Raw genomic sequence first — 23357 nt, forward strand, 5'->3', positions numbered from 1 at the left:
TTATGATTATTTATCTGTATATGTCTATATCTACATCTATATCTCTCCAGAAGGATATGCTTTAAGGTGTTAATAGTGATGCTACCTGGATGGTGAGAATGTGATTTTTGTGTGTGTGTGTTTTATTTTAATCTATACTTTCTAATTTCTAATTTTTCACAAACACATTTAATGTTTCTAAAAAAAAATTTTTTTTGAAGTACATACCATATTCAAAGATTAGTTAATAAATGGATATGGTTAAAATATAGTGTGCTAGAAAAGAGACAGGAATGGTATGCTTAGGGCAGATTTGTGGAAAATGAATAGCAGAGGGAATGACTTAAGTCCTATTTAGGAGGCTGTTGCAGGTACTCAAATTTTAAGCTAAAGTTGTTAAATTTAATTGCTTTAAAAATAGTTGAATTTTAATGCTCCATTTCATGCATAGAGTTGTGTATGCAGAACTTCTATATAGTGGTCATGTATTGCATACAGGGCATTCTTCTAGGTTCTCTAATATATTATACATTATCTCTAGTCCTTAAAAAGTAGGTGACATTGGCTTCATTTCATAGGTGAAGAAGGTGAGGCTCAGAAAGCTAATTAGTGATAAAACCAGGATTTTTTTTTTACCCCAATTTCTGTGACTCCAAGACTTGTTGCACACAATGGTGTTCTAGGAGATATTTTGGGGGACAACAGGGAGAGGAGGAGAGCGTAAAGGTAGGCTCCAATATTCTCCTTACCATTGCTCTGTGTCCTCTAAGCCAAACCCAGGCTCTGGAATCTTTATTTTATTAAATAGTCTTCTTTTTAAGCATTCACTTAAAGTTCTCGCTACACATAAAATTTAAAAAATTGTAAACCGTTGTATTTGACTTTTAATCTGTTTTTTATTTGTTGTTATGGTAAACTCAAGTTTACTTTAAACAGCTCTCCTGTATACCTCTTTCTACTCATCGCAGCATCACTGGGGATAGGAAGGACAGCAGTGATAACCCCATTTTAATGGTCAGAAAACTGAGGCTGGGATTTAATTGAGTTTTTCAAGGTCACCTAGTTTCATATTAATGTAGAATGCATTTTAAACTCAAGGCTTTTGAATTATTTTAGCTTAATACCTCTGTATATTTTATTGCCTAATTTAGAAATTTTGAATAAGAATTTTGATCCTGATCTGAAGAACATGGGGATGTTCTTTATTATAACAAAAAAAAATGATTTTTTAGTGGTATCTTGTCTCCTTACTTTAATTCTTTACACCTTGTTTCAAAAACTTTTTATTGAAGCATAGTATACATACAGAAAAGGTTAAAATTCCTAAGTGTCTATCTCAGTGAATTTCCACAAACTGAAAATACCTGTGTGGCCAGTATCCAACAGGAAATGGAACATTACCACAACATTATCAGAAGCCCCTTCCAGTTACTACCCTATTTTTCTAATGGTGACCACCTGATTTCTGAGAACAGATGAGTTTGCCTGTATTTGAGCTTTGAAGTAAAATGAAATAATATAGCATATACCCATTTTATATTTGGCTTCTTTTGCTCAACATTGTATTTGTAAGTCATTCATTTCTTGCATTCATTCTCAATGCTGTAGAGTATTCCATTGTGTGAGTATACCACACTTTATTTCATTTGTTCCACAGCTGATAGACATTTGGACAGGTTTCTATTCTTTGTTTATTATGAATAGTGCCACTACATATTCTAGTATATGTCTTTTGGTGAACATATGTATGCATTCTTGTTATGTATATAACTATGAGTGGCATTGCTGGCCAGCTGTAAGGTATGAGGTATGTAGATATTCAGCTTTAGTAAATACTAAGAAACAATTTTCCAAAGCAGTTATAATACCCACTCACTTTTTTCCCTCTCATTTCTTTTCATTATTTTCCCTGTTTGCTCTTTTTGTTATATTATCATATTTGACTTCTGTCTGACCTTGCAGTATGAAATGAAGAATCCGAGGTAGAATAATGGAAAAGGATGATGATACCTCTTTCTGACATTTTATTTGGATTGCAAAATATTTGGTCCCTATGACTTACACCCTGTCTACTTCAGGATGCTTGTTTTGGGGATAAAAATAAAGGAGTGTGCATGAGTGTTTTATAAACTATCAAATGTAATATACAAATGTTTTGTTTCATTATTCCCTTTCACCTCCAATGTTGAGAATAAAACCAATACTTTTTTCCCCTTACATATTTATTCTGTTCTCTCTCTCTCTTTCTCTTTCTGTGTGTGCGTGCGCACACGCACACGTGTGTTGGTAGTGGTAGGCAGATGGAATATTGGAAGCAGCAGTATCCTGGGTGAGTTCACCTAGAGTTAGGGGCTGCTGAATGAATGCCACTTGGCAGCAGAGAATCACAGAAAAGCCAGGGCACTCATGCTCCTCTGTCCCCATACTTTTCTCATCACTTCAGGAAAAAAGAGTTTATAACATATTCTTAAAAAGAGTATACACAGGAGTCTCTTGGTTGAAATCTTGGGGTTTTCTAGATATAACATCATATCATCAGCAAAGAGTGAGAGTTTGATCTCTTCTGTCCCTATTTGGACTCCCTTGATTCTGCTTTCTTGCCTGATAGCTCTTGCAAGGACTTCCAATACTATGTTGAAAAGTAATGGGGACAGTGGGCAGCCTTGTCTGGTTCCAGGAATTGATTAATGAATTCAGCAAAGTCTCAGGATACAAAATCAATACACACAAATCAGAGGCATTCATATACGCCAATAACAGTCAAACGGAGAACCAAATTAAGGACTCAATACCCTTCAAAATAGCAACAAAGAAAATAAAATATCTAGGAATATATCTAACTAAGGAAGTAAAGGACCTCTATAGGGAGAACTATGAAACTCTGAGGAAGGAAATCGCAGAACATGTAAATAGGTGGAAAACCATACCATGCTCATGGATCGGTAGAATCAACATTGTTAAAATGTCTATACTGCCCAAAGTTATCTACAGATTCAATGCAATCCCTATTAAACTACCAACATCTTTTTTCACAGACATAGAAAAAATAATTTTACGCTTTGTATGGAATCAGAGAAGACCCCGTTTAGCAAAAGCAATATTAAACAACAAAAACAAAATGGGAGGTATTAATTTGCCAGACTTCAAACTTTACTACAAGGCTGTGGTTCTAAAAACAGCCTGGTACTGGCACAAGTGCCGAGACACAGACCAGTGGAACAGAACAGAAAATCCAAATATAAAACCATCCTCATATAGCCATCTAATCTTTGACAAAGCAGAAAAAAACATACTCTGGGGAAAAGATTCCTTATTTAATAAATGGTGCTGGGAAAACTGGATATCCATATGTAGAAGACTAAAACAGGACACACAGCTCTCACCCCTCACAAAAATCAAATCACGGTGGTTAACAGACTTAAACCTTAGGTCAGAAACTATTAGAATTCTAGAAGAAAATGTAGGTAAGACTCTTACAGACATTGGCCTAGGCAAAGAATTTATGAGGAAGACCCCTAAGGCAATCACAGCAGCAACAAAAATAAATAAATGGGACCTGATCAAATTAAAAAGCTTCTGCACAGCCAAAGAAACAGTCACAAGAGTAAATAGACAACCTACAGAATGGGAAAAAATTTTCGCATACTACACATCAGATAAAGGACTGATAACAAGAATCTATTTAGAACTCAGGAAAATTAGTAAGAAAAAATCGAACAACCCTATCAAAAAGTGGGCAAAGGACATGAATAGAAATTTTTCAAAAGAAGATATAAAAATGGCTAACAAACATATGAAAAAGTGTTCAACATCTCTAATCATCAGGGAAATGCAAATCAAAACCACAATGAGATATCACTTAACTCCAGTGAGAACGGCCTTTATCAAAAAGTCCCAAAACTATACATGTTGGCGTGGGTGTGGAGAGACAGGTACTCTCATACACTGCTGGTGGGACTGTAAACTAGTGCAGCCCCTGTGGAAAGCAATGTGGAGATACCTTAAACAGATTCAAGTAGACCTACCATTCGATCCAGCAATCCCATTACTGGGCATCTACCCAGAAGAACAAAAGTCATTCTATAAAAAAGACACCTGCACCCGAATGTTTATAGCAGCACAATTCACAATCGCAAAAATGTGGAAACAACCCAAATGCCCATCGATTCATGAATGGATTAGCAAAATGTGGTATATGTATACCATGGAATATTACTCAGCTATTAGAAATGATGGCGATATGGCATCTCTTTGGTTCTCCTGGAGTGAGCTGGAACCCATTCTATTAAGTGAAGTATCCCAAGAATGGAAAAACAAGCACCACATGTACTCACCAGCAAACTGGTTTCCCTGAGAGCACATTTGGGATTCACACCAATAGGGTATTGGACAGAGGTCAGGGCTGGGTGGAAGGGATGGGTGTATACCTACTTGATGAGTGCGATGCGCACTGCCTGGGGAATGGACACGTTTGAAGTTCTCTCGGGGGGGGGGGGGGGGGGGGGGATGGGGTGGGGGGAGGGGAGGAGTGCACACCTACATGATGAGAGTGATGTGCACTGTCTAGGAAATGGACACAACTAAAGCTCAGACTCGGGGGGATGGGGAGGCATGGGCAATGTATATAGCCTGATCTTTTGTACCCCCTTGATGAGCTGAAAAACAAACAAAATAAAAAGAAAAAAAAAAAAAAAAAGAGTATACACAGATTGAATGTAATGAATAATGTGAACCAGCTTTTTACTCACCACCCAGGTTAAGAAATGAAACATTGATAAGCTCCCTGTACACTCCTTCCTGATTGTAGTGCCTTCCCCTTCCAGAATCTAGAGATTCCCCTTGTTTTTCCTCTAAGTTTTACCTTACCATTTTTGTTTGTATCCCTATGAATATTAGCTTTGCCTCTTTTTGAACTTTGTATAAATGAAATTATACTGTATTTCTCTGTGACTTCTTTCATTCAACATTTTCATAAATGTTTATGTTTATGTTTAGCTCTACTTCATTAATTTTTATTTCTCTATTGATGTTTCATTCTATGAACAAACTGTAATATCTTTGTTTTACTTTTGATATCCATTTTGTTTGTTTCCAGGTTTTTTCACTCTGGCAAATAATATTGCTATGAACATTGTCTAGGCACACCTGTGTGAAAGTTCCTTGGAGTCTCTAATTAGAAGTGGAATATCTGAGTCATGAGACATGGAAATATTCTACTCTAGAAATACCAAACTGTTTTCCAGAGTTCATTTTTTTTTTTTTTTACTTCCCTTGAGTAGTAGATGTTGTTTTCCATTGTTTCATATGTGTGCAAATTTGATATTATCCAACTTCTTAATGTTTGTCGTGTGGCTAGAATATAGTGACATTTAATTGTGTTTTTAATTTTCATTTCCCTGACTTCTAATAAAGTGAAACCTCTTTGTATGTTTATGGAATCCTTGTTATCTTGTGTCTTGTGAGAGAGAGGGAGAGAGAGATTGATTTAGAGTTTTTTGTATATTCTAGATGTAAGTACTTTGTTGGCTATACGTGTTGCAAATATTTTCTTCATTATTTGGACTGCTTTTTCACTTTCTGGTATCCTTTGATGAACAAAGTTTCTTAGTTCTAATGTAGTTGAATTTATCAGACTTTTCTTTGTGGTTTGTATTTTTGGAAATACTTGTTTAAGAAATCCTTGTTCTGAGGTCATACAAATATTCTATTCTTTTCTAAAAAAATTAAGAGTTTTGACTTTCACAATTAAATCTCAAATGCCTTGGAATTGATTTTGGTGTATATAAAGTATGAGGCAGAGATCTTCTTTCGTTTGTTTCCATCTGGATAATCAGTGGATTCATGACTAAAAATAACGAGTCTGTTTTTTTCTTTTCTGATATGCAATGTCTGCTCTTAAAGAAACTAGATGTCCATTATATGTAATACTATCCTAGCATCAAATTATATGTTCTGACTGTTGCTTAATATTACATTACCATGGTTCCCTATCTTATTCTTCTTCAAAAGTTTCTTAACCATTTGTAGTCCTTTGCTTTTCCATAAAATGTGGGAATCATTTTGTTGAATCCTATGAATAACTTGTAGGATTTTGATTGGAATAGCATTTAACCAATAGATCAATTTCAGGGAGAATTGACATCTTACAATATTTAGACTTCCTATCCATGAACATGAGATATAATCCATTGATTTAGTTTTTAAAAATTTTATTCAATAGAGTTTTATAAGTTTTTCCATAACAGGTTTATACAGTTTTGTTAGATTTACTTCTAGTACTGAAAGTTTTTGTTGCTATTGTATATGTTATTATTTTCTAATGGATTGTTCCTATACAGAAATGCAATAGACTTTTGTTTATTGATTTTGTATCCAGCAATCTTGATACAGTTGTCATTAATTACAGTAATTTCCCATAGAGGTTTTGGGGAATTTTTTATGTAGATAAGCATATCATCTGCAATAATGACAATTATGTTTTTCCTTTACAATGTTTGTATTTTTCCTTGCCTTATGCATTGGCTAGGAACTTGAATAAAGTATTAAATTGTTCCTGTCTTGCTCCTGAACTTAACAGAAATGCTTTCAGTGTTTGACTGTTAAGTGTGATGTCTCTTGTATCTTTTTTGTGGATACCCTTTATGAGATGAAGAACATTTATTTTTTTTTTAATATTAAAAATTTTTTGGAAATATTCCTATTCTTACAAAAACATTTCAAATATTTTTTTCGTGTTTAAATAACCTTTTTTTCTTTTTTTTTTTCAGCTTATTATGGGGGTACAAAAGCTCAGGTTACATACGTTGCCCATGTACCGCCTATCCCCCCGAGTCAGAGCTCCAAGCGTGCCCATTCCCCAGACAGTGCGCATTGCACTCATCATGTAGGTATACACCCATCCCCTCCCCCGACCCCCCACCTCCCCGAGTCAGCACCTTCAAGCGTGACCATTCCCCAGACAGTGCGCAACGCACTCATCATGTAGGCAACACCCATCCCCTCCCCCCACCCCCACCTCAATAACCATTTTTTCTTGACGTACATGAGAGTAAGTTGCCTGCTGAAGCACATTATCCCCAAATACTTGTATTTCCTGAAAATAAGGACATTCTCCATTATAACCACAATACAGTCATCAAAATCAGGAAACCAACATTGATAAATTACAACCATTTGATTCTTAGAGACTGTTCAGGTTTTGTCATTTATCCCTATAAAATCCTTTATAGCAAAAAGATCTACAGGATCACATATTGTATTTAGCTGTCATGTCTCTGTAATTTTCCTCAATCTGCAATAGTTTCTCAGTTTTCCCCTGACTTTGACCTTGGCACTGTTTATTATTATAGGCCAGTTATTCTGCAGAATGTCCCTCAATTGGGATTTGTCTAATATGGCAAGCAGCATGATTGGATTCAGGTTTTGTATCTTTGACAGAAATGTCACAGTAGCAATGCTATGTTGTTGTCATTGCATCTCATCCCATGGCACATGATTCTGGTTTGTCCCATTAGTGATGTTAACTTTGATCACTTGGTAAAGATGTATCTGGTAGCCTTCTCCACTGTAAAATTAGTCTTTGCCCTTTTATAATTAGTATTTTCTAGGAGGAATTTTGAAACTATATAAATACCATGTTCCTTGTCAAATTTCCAGTTTATTCAGTGATTTATTTATAATAGTATGTACTCATAGTTTCTTATTTTATTCAGTTAGTCATAATGTATTAACATAATTTATTTTGATGCTCAGACTGTTTACCATTTAGCTGTTAATAACTCAGTCTGGCTTCTGTGTCTTTTTGACATTTTCTTATTCTTTGAGCACTTCTTTGCTTTTTGACAATCAATACAAGATGTACTAAGCTTATTTAGTATTTTCCGTGCTCCATCATAGAAACTGTCATTTTTTTCAAGAAGCCCTGGGTATCTTTTAGTGGAAAGAAATGGTTTTTAGAAGCCAGTATCTGGGGGTTAGGTGTGCTTATTGATATTTGAGTGTCAGTGCCTTTAAGCTCTCTCAGGACGTGTGTGTGTGTGTGTGTGTGTGTGCGTGCGCATGTGTGGGTGTTTATATACCTAGTTGTGACTGTATTTCTTTATCTATATTGAAAACTATGGGTTCATAGTCATAACTTCAATTCTAGTCTAAATGCAGCATTTCTCCCTTTTCATAACTTCCTTCTCTGACAGTGAGAAAACTGGTTTCCATTTTCCTTAATATATTTATTCATTTTATCAATCCTCCTGGATGTAATCAATTTCCTACCACTGTCATCCCTTCTCCTGTGTGGTTATCTTCCTCAACCTACTTGGGCTTTGATAGCTTGTGTTAGGCCATGTGTATTTGAAGTTGCTCTCCTTAACCTGCTAAGATTCTGAACCCCATGCATGGCTATCCTCACTCTTTTGTATATACCTTCCTCATACTATGCAGGCTCTGATTTCTTGCCAGCCCCTGGGCTCTGATACCCTGCACCAGTCCCCTGCTCTGTGTGGATGCCCCTTCACTCTGCCTACACTCTGATACTACATGTCAGTTGAGCCCACACATGGATACCTTCCTTGCCCTACTTGGGTCTGATACTTGGCACTGGGCCCTTTCCTCATTGTCCTGCTTGAACTCTGGTAGCCTTTGCCAGCTCTCCCATGTGTTGATGCCCCCTTCACTCTGCTTGGACTCTTGACAGCCCATGCCAGCTTCCGATTTTGTGCATTAGTCCTCTTCTTTCCACGCACGCTTGACTCTGATATTAGGCTGTTCCCTCAATGTCTCATGGATGCTTTTTTCACTCTTTTTGGGACCTGACATGCAGTGGTAAGCTGTCACCCTGCAGGGGCATGCTCTTCAACATGCTTAGGCCCTGAAACTCCTTGCTGGGCTGTCTTTTTGGATGGAGTCCTAATTGCTTGTTCAGGAAGGGAAAGGAAGGTGTAGATAATTAAAAAAAAAAAATTATGACTTTATTGAGATAGAATTTACACTTAAGAAAAGTGCACCCATTTTTAGTATACAGTCTGAGTTTAGATGAATATATGCAGTTGTGTTATTACCACCACAGTCAAGATATAGAACATTTCTATAGCTGCTAAAATTCCCTCATTTCCCTTTATAGTCAGTCTTCTCTCAAACCTGGCCCAGGTGATCACTGCTCTGTTTTCTGTTACTAAAGTTTTATCTTTCCTAGAATTTCATCTAAATGGAACCATCTGATATGTATTGTTTTTGTTTCTAAATTTTGTTTACTTGCCTTAACGGTTTTGATATTCATTTGTGTTTTACAAATATCAGTAATTTTTATTGATGAATACCATTCCATTCTACATATATGTACTACAATTTTACTTTTCTACATTTACCTGTTGATAGACATTTGAGTTGTTTTCAGTTATGGGATAATTGAGATAATCTCTAGGTGTTATGGTGAAAAGTTAATAGGAATAAGTGTGATTTCAAAAAATCAGAATAGACAATTTTAAGATGGAGATTTGAGTTGAGACCAATTTTTCCACTTGTTGTATGACCTTGTACAAGTTCCTTAAACTCTGTGTGCATCTATTTTCTCATAAAAGATAATAGAGATTATAATAGTACCTATCTCAGGATTGTTATAAAGGCTGCATGAGGTAATTCATATAACACGCTAAGTATAATGCCTGATACATATAAAGCAATTTATACATGTTAGCTATTATATTAATAATAATAGCAATAATGACAATAATAATGTGAAAGTCAAGGGTTTTTAATTGATCATAATTTTATGTAGTTGCCCAAAAAGTTACTTTCATTTACTTCAATACCTGTATTTATTTAGTTATTGTTATTCTGTCATTTGGTATACTTTATTAAGTGCTTATTGAATACCAAGAGTTATGGCAGTAATGAAAATAAAAAGAAAGAGGACACAATTCTTGTCCTGTACTCAGTGCATTGTTCTTAAAAATATAGGCTAAAACTGGTTACTGGGTCTTGAAATGAATTTGTTCATCATGACTAGAATTTTCAGTATAAAACTATTAGAGGACATCACATGTAATAAGGACAAGTACTTTTTTAAAAAACTTGTTTTTAATGAGGGAGATGTATGTATGTCTATCTATACACACATGGATATATACATGTACACATACATGCATACATATTCATGTATATGTATATATATACTTGGCTGTAATATAAATTGTATTTCTTTTTTTTTTTTTTTTTTTTTTTGAGACAGAGTCTCACTCTGTTGCCCAGGCTAGAGTGAGTGCCGTGGCGTCAGCCTAGCTCACAGCAACCTCAAACTCCTGAGCTCAAGGGATCCTCCTCTCTCAGCCTCCCGAGTAGCTGGGACTACAGGCATGCACCACCATGCCCGGCTAATTTTTTCTATATATATTTTTAGCTGTCCATATAATTTCTTTCTATTTTTAGTAGAGATGGGGTCTCGCTCTTGCTCAGGCTGGTAAATTGTATTTCTTATTGTGGGTCATGGTCCAACCAAAACACCTGTTCTAGTAGATACACAGTATTATACTCAAGACTCCAAGGCTAACAAATCATCGAACTGATATTTAAGTAGTACATAATGAAATTATCACTGTATCAATAAAACATTAAATCACCAATAAATTACTGAGTGATGTTTGTGATGCTTTATGAAAAAACCTAAAAAAACTTTATAGAAAGGATTTATTTTCTAGTGGAAGGATAAATATTGTAAACATTAACTCATGGATATTAATGTACTTAATCAAGACAGCTAGTGTAGAGTCTAGGAGAACATACAAAGATTAAAATAAATAATTACAAGAATGATGTGTTACAAAGGGTAACCAATTATGTTATACAAAGATTGTATAAGATAAAATCTGAGCATATGATGTATATCTAGAGCTCGTTCCCAGACTATTTATAATTTTAATACAATTTGAGCCAAAATCACAGTAGGTTTTATGGAGGGATTCATCACAATGACTCCAAAATTGGAAACACCAGAGGGTAAAGTTTGGGTACATTGAAAAAGACAAAAAGGAAAGAGGGGAAAAAAACGCTTTAGAACAGGATACAGTACTGACACAAATAGACACATAGAGCAATGGAAGAGAATAGGAAAGGTAGAAATGTATGTGAAGTATTTACTGAAAAACAATGGTTACAGAAAGATTTTTTTTTTTTTTTCTTTTTTTGAAGAGATAAGGTCTCACTGTGTTGCCCAGTGGATATTCACAGACAGGGTCGTGGTACACTGCAGCCTTGAACTCCTGGCCTCAAGTGATTCTCCCATCTCAACCTCCTGAGTAGCTGGGACTACAGATGTGTACCACTGTACCCAGCTGAATATAGAAAGATTTTAAAATATATGTTGAGGAAAATTTATTAGTAATGTGGAAGAAAATATTTAGTTTCTTATAATAAACCCACTTGAAGAGTTGAATATTTTTAAAAAGTCAAAATGTAGAAAAATTAGAAGAAATTAAAAGGAATATCTTTAAGTAACAAAACAAACCTACAGGATTCATATGTGGACAAATGAAACACTTAGGTTTAATAAAAAATAAATTTGAACAGAAGAAATTTATAAATACTGTTTGCTAAGAATATTATAAAGGGTCTATCCATATATAAGAACATTCTAGTTAATTTGAATGCCAGGTAGATTTGATTTTTATTTTAAAATGTATTTGTCCTGACCATCTGTTAGGATCACCTCATCTCTGAAGCACTTACTGAAAATCAAGCTTTATAAGTCTGTATTTTTAAAATACTCTCAAATGTAATTTAAATCATTAGATTTTAAATTCCACAGGTGAATTACAATATTACCCAAAAATTATTCTCAGTGCATATTCTAGATACTGTGTGATGTGATGCGATTGTTCACCCATATACCTCTGTATTTACAAAACAAAACAAAACAAAAAACCTTTTGAAAAGAAAAGGAAGTAAACCCCCCTCTCCTCTTTCTCTGCTCCCATTCCTAGGATCCCTCTTGTGATTGTGTTGTAGCATATCTGAGTATATCTGAAACACAAGGCAGCTTTGTTGACATCACTGATGATGCTTGTCAGCAGGGATTGGTCAATGCTGCCAAACTTTTCTGTTAGTCATTCGAAGTATCCATGTCCATTGCAGCTGCTCTGGAACTCATAGGGGGATCCCAGTTTTTGCAGACTCATGGAAGAGCCACCTGGGTAAGATGGAGTTTGTCATAGGGTTTTCAAGAATTTAATATGTGAAATAATTTTAATGTTAGAACAAAAGTTTACCTTTATGCCATGTCAGAAAAGAAAATTGGAAGATGGCTTGTTAACGGTAGTCCTCTAATGCTGTTAGAATAAAGGAAGGTTTGTCCGTCTTTAATAAAATGCTGATGAGTACATTAGCATTCTGATTGCATTTAGAATTCAGAAATCCTAACTAGAACCCATAGAAACTGCCACAACACTTCACTTAGTGAAGCATTTCAGAATTCTTGCACAGTCAGTTAACTATGAATTGCTTATTTTTTGTTCAGTTGGTATGGAGTTTTTCGTATTATTTTTGTTCCTATGCATTTATTAAATATGTTTATGCAAAACACTTAGAACAGTATCCAGCACTGGTCAATAAGTCTTAGCTCCTTAGTATGTGTATTGTGAAGCATGAAAATTACATGCATGAAGTTATTTCTTTAGTATTTTTAAAAACAGAACGTTTCTGTCCATTTTATGATTCCTCTTTCCCCCAATGCTTAAAGAAGCATTTCTCAAAATATTTCCCAATTTTGGCCTGGACACTTTCATTTTAGTCAAGGATTAATAGAGAGCACTACCACTGGTTAGTGTCAGAGTTATTGGGGTGAGGGGGTAGGAGGTAGTTTTATTATTTGATTCAGTTGGAGATTTTATTCATGATCTTTAAAGCTCTCGAGCTTTGATGGAAATAATAGTCTTTTCCCTTTTTTATCTCCTAAATCTAGATTGCTAGACTGTTTAATAAAAAAGGGGAGGATTTTTTTTTTGAGGCATAGCAATAACTTATATTAATGACTCTTGGTTGTCTTGGGCTATCTTATAAATTTATTTTATGTAGAACTTTTTTTTTCAAAGATACTGGTATATGGGGCTTTCCTTTTTAAATTGATTTCTAATTTTTAAGAGGATAATAAAGAACCATATCTGTATAAGTTCTTTGGAATATGTTGATTTTTTGTGTGTGTGTGACTAAGTTTGGAGAACTTTCCTTAGAGGGCCATGTAGTGAATTTTTTAGCCATTTTGGGCAAGATGCTAAATTGGGGCTATTATATAGATAAAACATTTCAAATACAAGCATTGAAAATGTGGATTGTAATAAAAAGCAGTAGCTGGCCAGATTTGTCATGTGTACTCTAGTTTCTTAACCTCTGGCCAACAATATGGTCAATTTTTGTGATGGTTCTATGCATTTTCTATATTTTAGGTAGCAGTAATGTCTATTATGTCAAGCTTCTTGATTGTAACATTTGTATCTTATTTATCCTTACTAAATTTTTTCTTTGATTTGTGAGTTTCTGAGAGTTATAGATCACAGATCTGCCAGAATTATAGATTTTTCTATTTCTACTTTTAATGCTGTCAATTTTGTTTTAGTATTTTCAGGCTATTTTATTAGGTATAAAAATGTTTATGATTGCTACGTCTTCTTGGTGGATTAGTCCTCTAATCACTAATTAAAATCTTTGTTTATCTTAATTAATACTTTTCTTCTTTAATTCTTCTCTGTCTCTTGTGTTACAATAATATTCCTATATCAGTTTTTGTGTGTGTGGTTGTTGAGGTTTATCTAGTATTTTTTTTTTCCTTTTTGTTTGCTTTTAATTGTATTTTTAGTCAAGTCTTCTATTAGTTTTCTAGAGCTGCCATAACAAATTACCACAAACTTGGTGGCTTCTAACAATGGAAATTTATTCAGTCACAGTTCTGGAGGCTAGAAATCCAAAAGCAAGGATATCAGTGCTATGCTCTATCTGAAAGCTCTAGGAGAGAAACTTTTGTTACTTCTAGCTCCTGGTGGTTGCCAGCAATCCTTGGCATTCCTTGGCTTGTAGATGCATCGTTCTGGTTTCTGCTTTTGTCTTTACATGTTCTTTTCCCTTTTGAGTCTATGTGTCTAAATTTCTCTCTTTTTATAAGGCCATCAGCTATATTGGATTTGGGGCCCACCCTAATCCATTTTGACCTCAACTTGATTATGTGTGTAATGACCCTATTTTCAAGTAAGGTCATAATCACAGATTCTGGGTGGGCATGAATTTCTAGAGCGGCATTATTCAACCTAGTACAGTTCTATTAAGGTATAATTTATGTGCAGTAAAAGTCGGTCTTTTTGGTATACAGCTGTATGAGCTTTGACAAACAGTTGTGCAGCTAGTACAATAATCCTGCAGAATTCCTTTTTCTTTTTTCTTTTATAGTCAATCCCTACACCCACTGCTAGCTCCTGGCAATCACTGATGTCTTTTATGTCTCTGTAGTTTTGCCTTTTCTAGGCTGTGTTATAAATGGAATCGTATATTATGTAGCCTTTTGAGTCTGGCTTTTCTTTTGCCTAACATGATGCAATTTTAAATTCATTCATGCTGTTCCATATATCAGTAATTTGTTTCTGTATATTGCAGAATAGTATTCTAGTTTGTACGTGTACCACAGTTGGTTTATCCATTTACCAGTTGAAGGATATTTATGTAGCTTTCCAGTTTTTGGCAATTACAAATAAAAACCCTTATAAACATTTGTGCACAGATTTTCATGTGAACATATTTCTCTTGGGTAAATACCTGGGAGTGGGACTGCTGGGTTGTATGTTAAGTGTTTAAGAAACTAAACTGTTTTCCATGGTGGCTATACCATTTTGTATTCCTACCATCAATATAAGAACATTACTATTGTTCTGCATCCTTGTCAGTATTTGGTATTGTCAGTATATTTTAAAAGATACTATAATAGATGTTCAGTGGTATCTCACTGTGGATTTAATTTGTATTTCTGTAATGATCAGTGATGTTGAGCATCTTTTTTGTATTATTATTTTCCATTTGTGTATCTTCTTTGGTGAAGTTTGTTCTTTTGCCCATTAATAAAAATCTTGTTTATTTTCTTATTGTTGATTTTTGAGAGTTCTTTATATATTCTAGATACAAGTCCTTTATCAGGTATATAAATGATGGAACAAATATTTTTAAAAATGGGACTAGCTCTTTGGGCAACTATGTACGATTATGATTTAATGAAGTCAGCTGAAAACCCTAGACCTTCTTGTTACTATTTTTGTTGCTGTTATTTCAAAAGTAGCTAACACTTTTTAAATGCTTTTTATAAGTTAGGCACTATGCTCAATATTTTATCTGAATTATTACAAGTATGTTCTCCCAGAACATGGCTTTTCCTTTCATCCTGTTAAGGTTTTGGGTTTGTTTTTGTTTTTGTTTTGAGGAGCAAAGGATCTTCTCTTGAAGTCAAATTTATCAATTTTTTTTATGGATCATGTTTTTTTGTTTTATGTCTAAGAAATCTTTGCTCAACCCAAGATCACTAAGATTTTCTGTGTTTATTTGGAGAAGTTTGTAGTTTTAAGTTTAAAATTTAGGTCTGCAATCTGTTTTGAGAGTTTTTGTGTATGGTATTGTGTGAGTTATGGGCGAAGTTCAATTTATTCATGTGGCTGTTCAATTGTTCTAGCACCATTTGAGGATAGCACCACTATCCTTTCTCTATTCAATTATCTTTGACCATAAATGGTTGGTATAATTATGGGTATATTTCTGAGCTCTTTTCTATTCCTTTGATCTGTGTTAGTCCTTTTGCCAGTACCACACTCTCTTGATCACTAGAGCTTTATAGTTTATCTTGAAATGAAGTAACTTGACTCCTCCTACTTTGTTTTTCTTTTCAAAATTCTTTGACTATGTTAGTTGTTTCTGCTTTTCCATATGAATTTTAGAAGCAGCTTTTCTACTTCTCAAAAAAAAAATTCTCATGGGAGGATATTGACTCTGTAGTTGAATTTGGAAGAGAATTGATATCTCAACAGTATTGAATCTTTCAACTCATGAACAGAAAATATCTCTTCATTTACTTAGTTCTCTCTGATTTCTTTCATCTCTCTATATATTTTGTTTTTAATGTAGAGTTTGTCTGTATTTTGTTAGATTTATACCTACGTATTTTCTCCTTTGTGGTTTTGGATCTTGTTTCCTTGATTTTGCTTCCCGCCACTCCCCTTTTGGATTTTGGTTTATTGTAAATGGTATTTTTTAAATTCAATTTTCAGTTGCCCACCATAAAAATAGTTGATTTTTGTATATTGACTTTGTATCCTGTGACTTTCCTAAGTTCATATATTAGTTCCAGTAGTTTTATTGTAGATAGTTGGATTTTTTTAATACCAAAAATTATATCTTCTGAATGGAGATGATTTTATTTCTTCCTTTCCTATTTGTGTGTCTTCTATTTCTTTTTCTTGCCTTATTTCACTGGATAGAAAGTCCAGTGTGATATTGAACAGGAGTACCTTGTTCCTGGATTTAGGGGTAAAACATTAAGTCTTTCGCCATTAAATATGTTAGTAGTAAGTTTTTTAGATGGACTTTATCAGGTTGAGCAAGTTCCATTTTATTCCAAGTTTTCTGAATTTTTATCATGAATGGATGCTGAATTTTGTCAGAAAATTTATCTGCAACTATTGAGATGATTGTATAGATCCTTTATTTCTTGATGTGGTGAATTACATTGCTTTTTGACTATTAAACCACCTTTGCATTCCTGGGATCAACCACACTTGTTAATGATGTATTTTCCTTTTTATATATTATTGAATAATGATTCCGAGATATTTTGTTAAGGTACTTTTGCATCCTTATTCATGAGGGATATTGATCTATATAGTTTTCTTATACTGTCTGTTTTAGAATCAGGAAAATGCTGGCCTCATTAATTGATTTGATTAATTTTCTAAATTAATTTGATTTCTGTTGTCTGTTAGAGATTATACAGAATTGATATTATTCCCTTAAATTTTGAAAGAATTTACCAGTAAAACACCTGAGCTTAGATTTTTTTATATAAAGATTTTAAACTATGAATTCATTTTCATTAATAGACATGGATCCCTCTGTTTCACACAGGTTATTTATTTCATCTTGGATGAGTTTCAAGAGTTTGTGGCTTTTGAGGAATTTCACCATTTCATATAAATTGTCAAGTTTATGTACAAAGTCATTCATATTATTATTGCCTTATTTACTCTTAGCACCTGAGACATTTATAATCATATTCTTGCTTTCATTCCTGATACGTGTTTTGACTTGCGCTTCTAACTTTTTTGCTCTTTGGCAGTTTTGTAAGATGTTTAGCAATTTTCAAAGAACCTGTTTTTAGTTGCATTGATTTCTTTGTGCTTTTTGATTTTCAGTTACATTAATTTCTGTTCTTTATTGTATCTTCTTTTCCCTTGTTCTAGATTTATTTTGTTCCAAGTTTTGATTTGACATCTTTTTAAAAATATAAGCATTTCATACTATAATTTTCCCTCTACACTCTGCTTTAGGTGCATTCCACAAATTTTGGTACATGGTGTCTTCATTTCCCTTCAATTCAAAATATTTTCTTGTTTGCTGTGAGACTTCCTCTTTTGAACCATGGATGATTTTGAAGTTTGTTTACTTTGTAAGTGATTGGAGATTATCCTTCTGTTATTGATTTCTAGTTAAATTCCTTTATGTTCAGAGAGCATACTTTGGTGTGTTCAGTTCTTTTAAATTGGGCTTCTCATGTCTGTGTTTTTTATCAAATTTGGGAAATTTGGGGTATGTTTATCCATTATTTCTTCAAATACTTTTTCTGCCCTACACCCATTCTTCTGTGACTTCAGTAACATGAATATTAGATTTTTTGTTAGTGCCCCTACAGGTTAATGAGCAGGCTCTGTCAGTTTTTTGTTTGTTTGTTTTTGGCCAAACTTTTTTTAATTCATTTTTTAATTTTTTTAAATTTTTTAATTTTTTTATTTCAGCATATTATGGGGGTACAAATGTTTAGGTTACACATATTGCCTTTGCCCTACTCAAGTCAGAGCTTCAAGCGTGTCTATCTGCCAGATGGTGCGCATCGCATCCATTAGGTGTGAATATACCCAACCCATCTTCTCCCCTCCCACCTGCCTGACACCCGATGAATGTTGTTACTACTATATGTGCACATAAGTGTTAATCAATTAATACCAATTGGATGGTGAGTACATGTGGTGCTTGTTTTTCCATTCTTGTGATACTTCACTTAGTAGAATGGGCTCCAGCTCTGTCCAGGATAATACAAGAGGTGCTAGATCACCATTGTTTTTTGTGGCTGAGTAGTACTTTTTTCTCTTCATTGTTCAAATTGGATACTTTCTATTAATCTATCTTTAAGTTTACTGTCATCTCAAATGTTGGTATGTAGCCCAACTAGTGCATTTTAAAATTTTGGTTATTGAATTTTTTCAGTTCTAAAATTTCCATTTGTTTCCACTTTATATATTGATTCTCTGCTGAGGCTTTCGCTTTCCATCCCCTTCAAGAGTTCACCTTTACTTTTGGTGAATTTTTATGATAGCTCTATTAAAACCTCTTCCAATTCTAACTTCTGTGTCACTTTGGCATTGGTAGATATCTGTTGACTGCCTTTTCCCGTGTGAGTTGAGATTTTTTTCCTTTTTTATATGTTGAGTAATTTTGGATTACATCTTAGGTATTTTAACATTGTTACGTGATTCTTGATCTTCTTTAAATTCTATGGAGAATATTGATTTTTTTTTTTTTTTTTTGTGAGCAGGCAAATAGTCTAGTTGACCTCAGGCTGCAAGCTCCAACCAGCCACCTTTGGATTGTGGTTTCAGTATCAGTTCTCTTTTCAAAGCCTTTGCCATGCTCTCCAGTATACACCTTCCAGAGGCTAGTATGGGACCTGGGCAGTGATCTTATTTTACTTCTTAGTTTATTTCTGAAATAAATATCTATTATCTATCTAGGATCAGATCCAAGCAAGTGCTGTTCAGGAGTGAACCCAGGAATTTACATACAGTTTTATGGAGTTACTTTCCTGAGTTTCTGATATTTTGTGATCTCCCTGGTATTTTGTTTTGCTAGAACCCCCCTTTTTTCTTCTGCTTGGAAAGCTGTTGTTTTATCTTTCCTGCAGCTGCACTTATGTCTAATGTAAAGCAGTGTGTGCTTGTGTTGTCTCCCATCCCCTAGGGTTCGTGCTTTGCAGTTGGCAGGAAGATATTTAGATATTTGGAAATTAATATAATTTTATAGTTCCTCTTTTCTCAAATATACTTGTATGTAGGACTGGCCATATTTTTATATTTCAAGTCATTAATAGCAGAGATGAACTTTTTTACTGAAATGTCTTATAAAACTTGCTTAAAATTTTTTAACATGGTGTTATGAGAACATTATTGTTCATTGGAATATTGCCTTCCCTCTTAGGTCAAAGTCTTATTGTCCATATGATATTGCCAGTAAAACCGTAATTTATCTATGTTAGAAATTTGGCAAATGCTTAGTCTTCTCTGTAAATCAATATTAACTGGTGAACTTTTCTAAATACACATTCCTGGGCCCTATCTCTAGTGATTCTGAGTCAGTGGATGTATTATAATAAATAAAAAAGAAAATAACCTAAATGCTTATCTCTGCTTTTATAGTACTCCTGTTTCAATGGAGGACATTATTTATGGTCTAAGATTCAGAAAAGATGTATCTGAGGAAGATTGTGATGTTAGTGCTCCTTGAAGGTTGCTGGTTTAGTGTGTGTGTCCTGAGGCAGTGAGGTACCATCTGAACAAACAAGGTGTTGAACCGCAGGTGGGCTGCCTTCGTCAGGGGGTCAGACCCTCACCATCATCTAGTTGTATCTTGTATTGGTTCATCTTTCTTGAGGTTGTCATCTGAATCATTGGGCGTATAGCTTCTTATTGTTAAACCAGTTCAACGAGGAGTAGAACTTAATATTATATCATTTTCTTTATCGTGTTTAAGGATAAAATCTTCAGTTTATTTCAGCTATTTTTGGAGGCATACATCCAGTAAAGTATTTAAGGTATACCAATCATAAGTATACAGCTTGAACTTTTCATTTGTATGTTTATGTAACCACCATGCAGTCAAGACATAGAACATTTCCAGCTTCCAATAATGTTCTTTCTCAGTGAGTAACCTCCCTCCCCTGTGTCTACCACTATTCTGATTTCTAGCACCATAGATGAGTTTTGCCTGTTCTCAGACTTCATATAAATGGAGTCATGCAATATGTATTCTCATGTATCTAGTATTTTTAATCAAATGATTTTTTGTGGCCAGACCTTTTTATTTAATATTGTTTCTGGCTCCTTCATACTCAAAACACATGTAAATCAAATCAGATTCAGTTGACTTTTATTTTACATTTCTCTTAGGTGAGATAATCTGAAAATTCTTGAGGAAATTTCTCATATGTCCAGTGACTCTCTACTTCAACCACTCATATAGTGTCTGTTATTTATTTCCACAGGTTATTCTGGCGCTTTTTTCCTCTTCCACATTTCCTTCTACCAGTGCATAGAGATAAAAAGGAGATTTCTAAAATTCTATCTCCAATTTGTTCTTTGCTATGCTAGCATTTGGCTTGGGGTGAATTCAGGTTGAACTGAATGTCTACAGTTATGATATTAATCTTGTGTTTTTCTTTTCTTCTTTCTGACAGCACGATGGAAGTGGTTCATTGCACGATATTCAACTATCATTGCCATCCAGTCCAGAACCAGAAGATGGTGACCAAATATATAAGGTATGACTACATATCATGCTGAATTTTTTTAAATTCTTTTTTATTACTAAAAGTGCAATAGCAAAAAGATTTAATGATAAATATATAAAAGCCTGGAACTTTTCTGTCTTGGGTATTAATTGGTTTTGCTCTTAACTTTTGCTACTTTGTTAAGTTGAAATAGTGTCTCTGTGGTGCTTCCATTTGAATTTATCAGTTGGATAATTATTTGTTCCCATATTACTACTGGTGCAGAATTCTTTTTTAAAAATCATTGCTTATAACTGTGAATAACAGTTTTTAAAATATGACTACCAATAAAAATTAAAATGGTAATAGGCAATTCTTATATATAATCATAACATTGAGAAATATACTGAAAATAAGATTAATTTGTTTTTCTTTTTATCTTAAAAAATACAATTATAGAATCTAGAGGTATTTTTTTAATTTCAAAATACTGACTAAGGGGTACAAGAGTTTCTGTTTCAAGGATATCTTGTATAATGCTTAAGGCAGGGCTTTGGTATGCCCATTACTGGAATAGTGTTCATTGGATCCAATAGGTACGATTTTATCCCACACTCATCCTCCCACTCTCCCCGCTTCTTGGTTTCTCATGTCTTGTATCACTTTGTGCCCACGTGTACCTGTCTGTTAGCTTATTATATTGTTATTAACTTATTATATTAGTGAGAACATATAGTGCTTGGTTTTCCATTTCTGAGATACTTCACTTAGATTAATGGTCTCCAGTTCTATCCAAGTTGCTGCAAATGACATTATTTCATTCCTTTTATGACTGAGTAGTACTCCATGGTGTGTGTGTGTGTGTGTGTGTGTGTGTATGTACCACATTTTCTTTATCCACTCATGAATTGAAGGGCACTTAGGTTGATTCCACCCCTTTGCAATTGTGAATTGTGCTGTGATGAACATTCGAGGGCAGGTATCTTTTTGATAAAATAACTTCATTTCCTTTGAGTAGATACCCAGCAGTGGGATTGCTGGATCGAATGGTAGGTCTACATTTATTTCTTTGAGGAATCTCCATACTGTTTTCCGTAGAGGTTGTACCAATTTGCAGTTCCACCAACAGTGTAGAAGTGTTCCTTTCTTTCTGCATTCATGCCAGTATCTAGTCTTTTTTGACTTTTTAATAATGGCCATTCTGCTAGGGATAAGGTGGTATCTCCTTATAGTTTTAATTTGCATTTTCCTGATGATTAGTGATGTTGAGCATTTTTCTTTTCTTTCCTTTTTTTTTCTTTTTCTTTTTTTTTTTTCGCCATTTGCCTATCTTCTTTTGAAAAACTTCTCTTCATGTCTTTTGCCCACTTTTTGATCGGGTTGTTTGTTTTCTTGCTGATATTTTTGAATTCATTTAGGTTCTGGATATCAGTCCTTTGTCAGATGTGTAGTTTTGTGAATATTTTCTCCTATTCTAAAGTTATCTGTTGACTCTCTTGATTATTTCCTTTGCTGTGCAGAAGCTTTTTAATTTAATTAGGTCTCATTAATTTATTTTTTTTGTTGCTATATTTGCCTTTGGGGTCTTAGTCATAAATTCTTTGCCTAGGCCGATGTCTAGAAGAGTTTTTCCTACATCTTGTTCTAGAATTTTTATCGTTTCATGCCTCACATGTAAGTCTTATCCATCTTGAATTAATTTTTGTATATGGTGAGAGAGAGGGGTCCTGTTTCATTCTTCTGCATGTGGCTGACCAGTTTTCCCAGCACCATTTATTGAGTAGGACTTCCTTTCCCCAGTGTATGTTGTGGTCTGCTTTATCAAAGATCAGTTGGTTGTAGGTAGATGGTTTTATTTCTGGGTTCTCTATTCTGTTCCATTGGTCTATGTCTGTGTATTTTTTATGTAAGTAGCATGTTGTTTTGGTCACTATATAGCCTTGTAGTATAATTTGAATTCAGGTTATGTGATACCGCTAGATTTGTACTTTTTACTTAAGATTGTTTGGCTATTCAGACTCTTTTGGTTCCAAATGAAGCTTAGGATTATTTTTTCTAGATTTGTAAAATATGATGCTGGTATTTTGATGGGGATTTCATTGAATCTGTAAAACACTTTGGGTACTATGGACATTTTAATGATGTTGATTATACCAATCCATGAGCACGGGATGTCTTTCCATTTGTTTGTGTCTTCTATGATTTCTTTCATCATTGTTTTGTAGTTCTCCTTGTAGAGGTCTTTAACCTTTGTTAAGTATGTTCATAGGTATTTTATTTTCCTTTTAGCTATTGTGAATGGTATCAAGTCCTTGATTTGGCTTTCTGCTTGACTGTTACTGATATATAGAAATGTTACTGATTTGTGTACATTGATTTTATAACACGAAACTGTACTGAATTTATCGATTCCAGGAGTCTTTTGGTGGAGTCTTTGGGGTTTTCTAGATACAAGATCATATCATCAGCAAATAGGGATAGTTTGAACTCGTCTTTGCTGATTTGGATGCCATTTATTTCTATCTCTTGCCTGATTGCTCTGGTTAGGACTTCCAATACTATATTGAATAGAAGTGGTGACATTGGACACCCCTGTCTTGTTCCCGATCTTAGGAGA

At 34.2% G+C, this 23357-nt stretch overlaps 1 protein-coding gene across 2 annotated transcripts in view; it reads left to right on the forward strand.

The window, feature by feature from the left end:
• The window catches only part of CCSER2 (coiled-coil serine rich protein 2), a 168921-nt gene that overhangs the window by 97271 nt on the left and 48293 nt on the right, over positions 1-23357 (forward strand). For both annotated transcript variants that reach the window (XM_069459967.1, XM_069459968.1), the window contains exon 7: positions 20708-20791. In XM_069459967.1, the coding sequence (XP_069316068.1) occupies positions 20708-20791 (84 nt within the window). The remainder of the gene's footprint in view (positions 1-20707; positions 20792-23357) is intronic.

This window comes from Eulemur rufifrons, chromosome 28 (assembly GCF_041146395.1).
Source record: "Eulemur rufifrons isolate Redbay chromosome 28, OSU_ERuf_1, whole genome shotgun sequence".
In the NCBI taxonomy this organism is placed as follows: domain Eukaryota; kingdom Metazoa; phylum Chordata; class Mammalia; order Primates; family Lemuridae; genus Eulemur; species Eulemur rufifrons.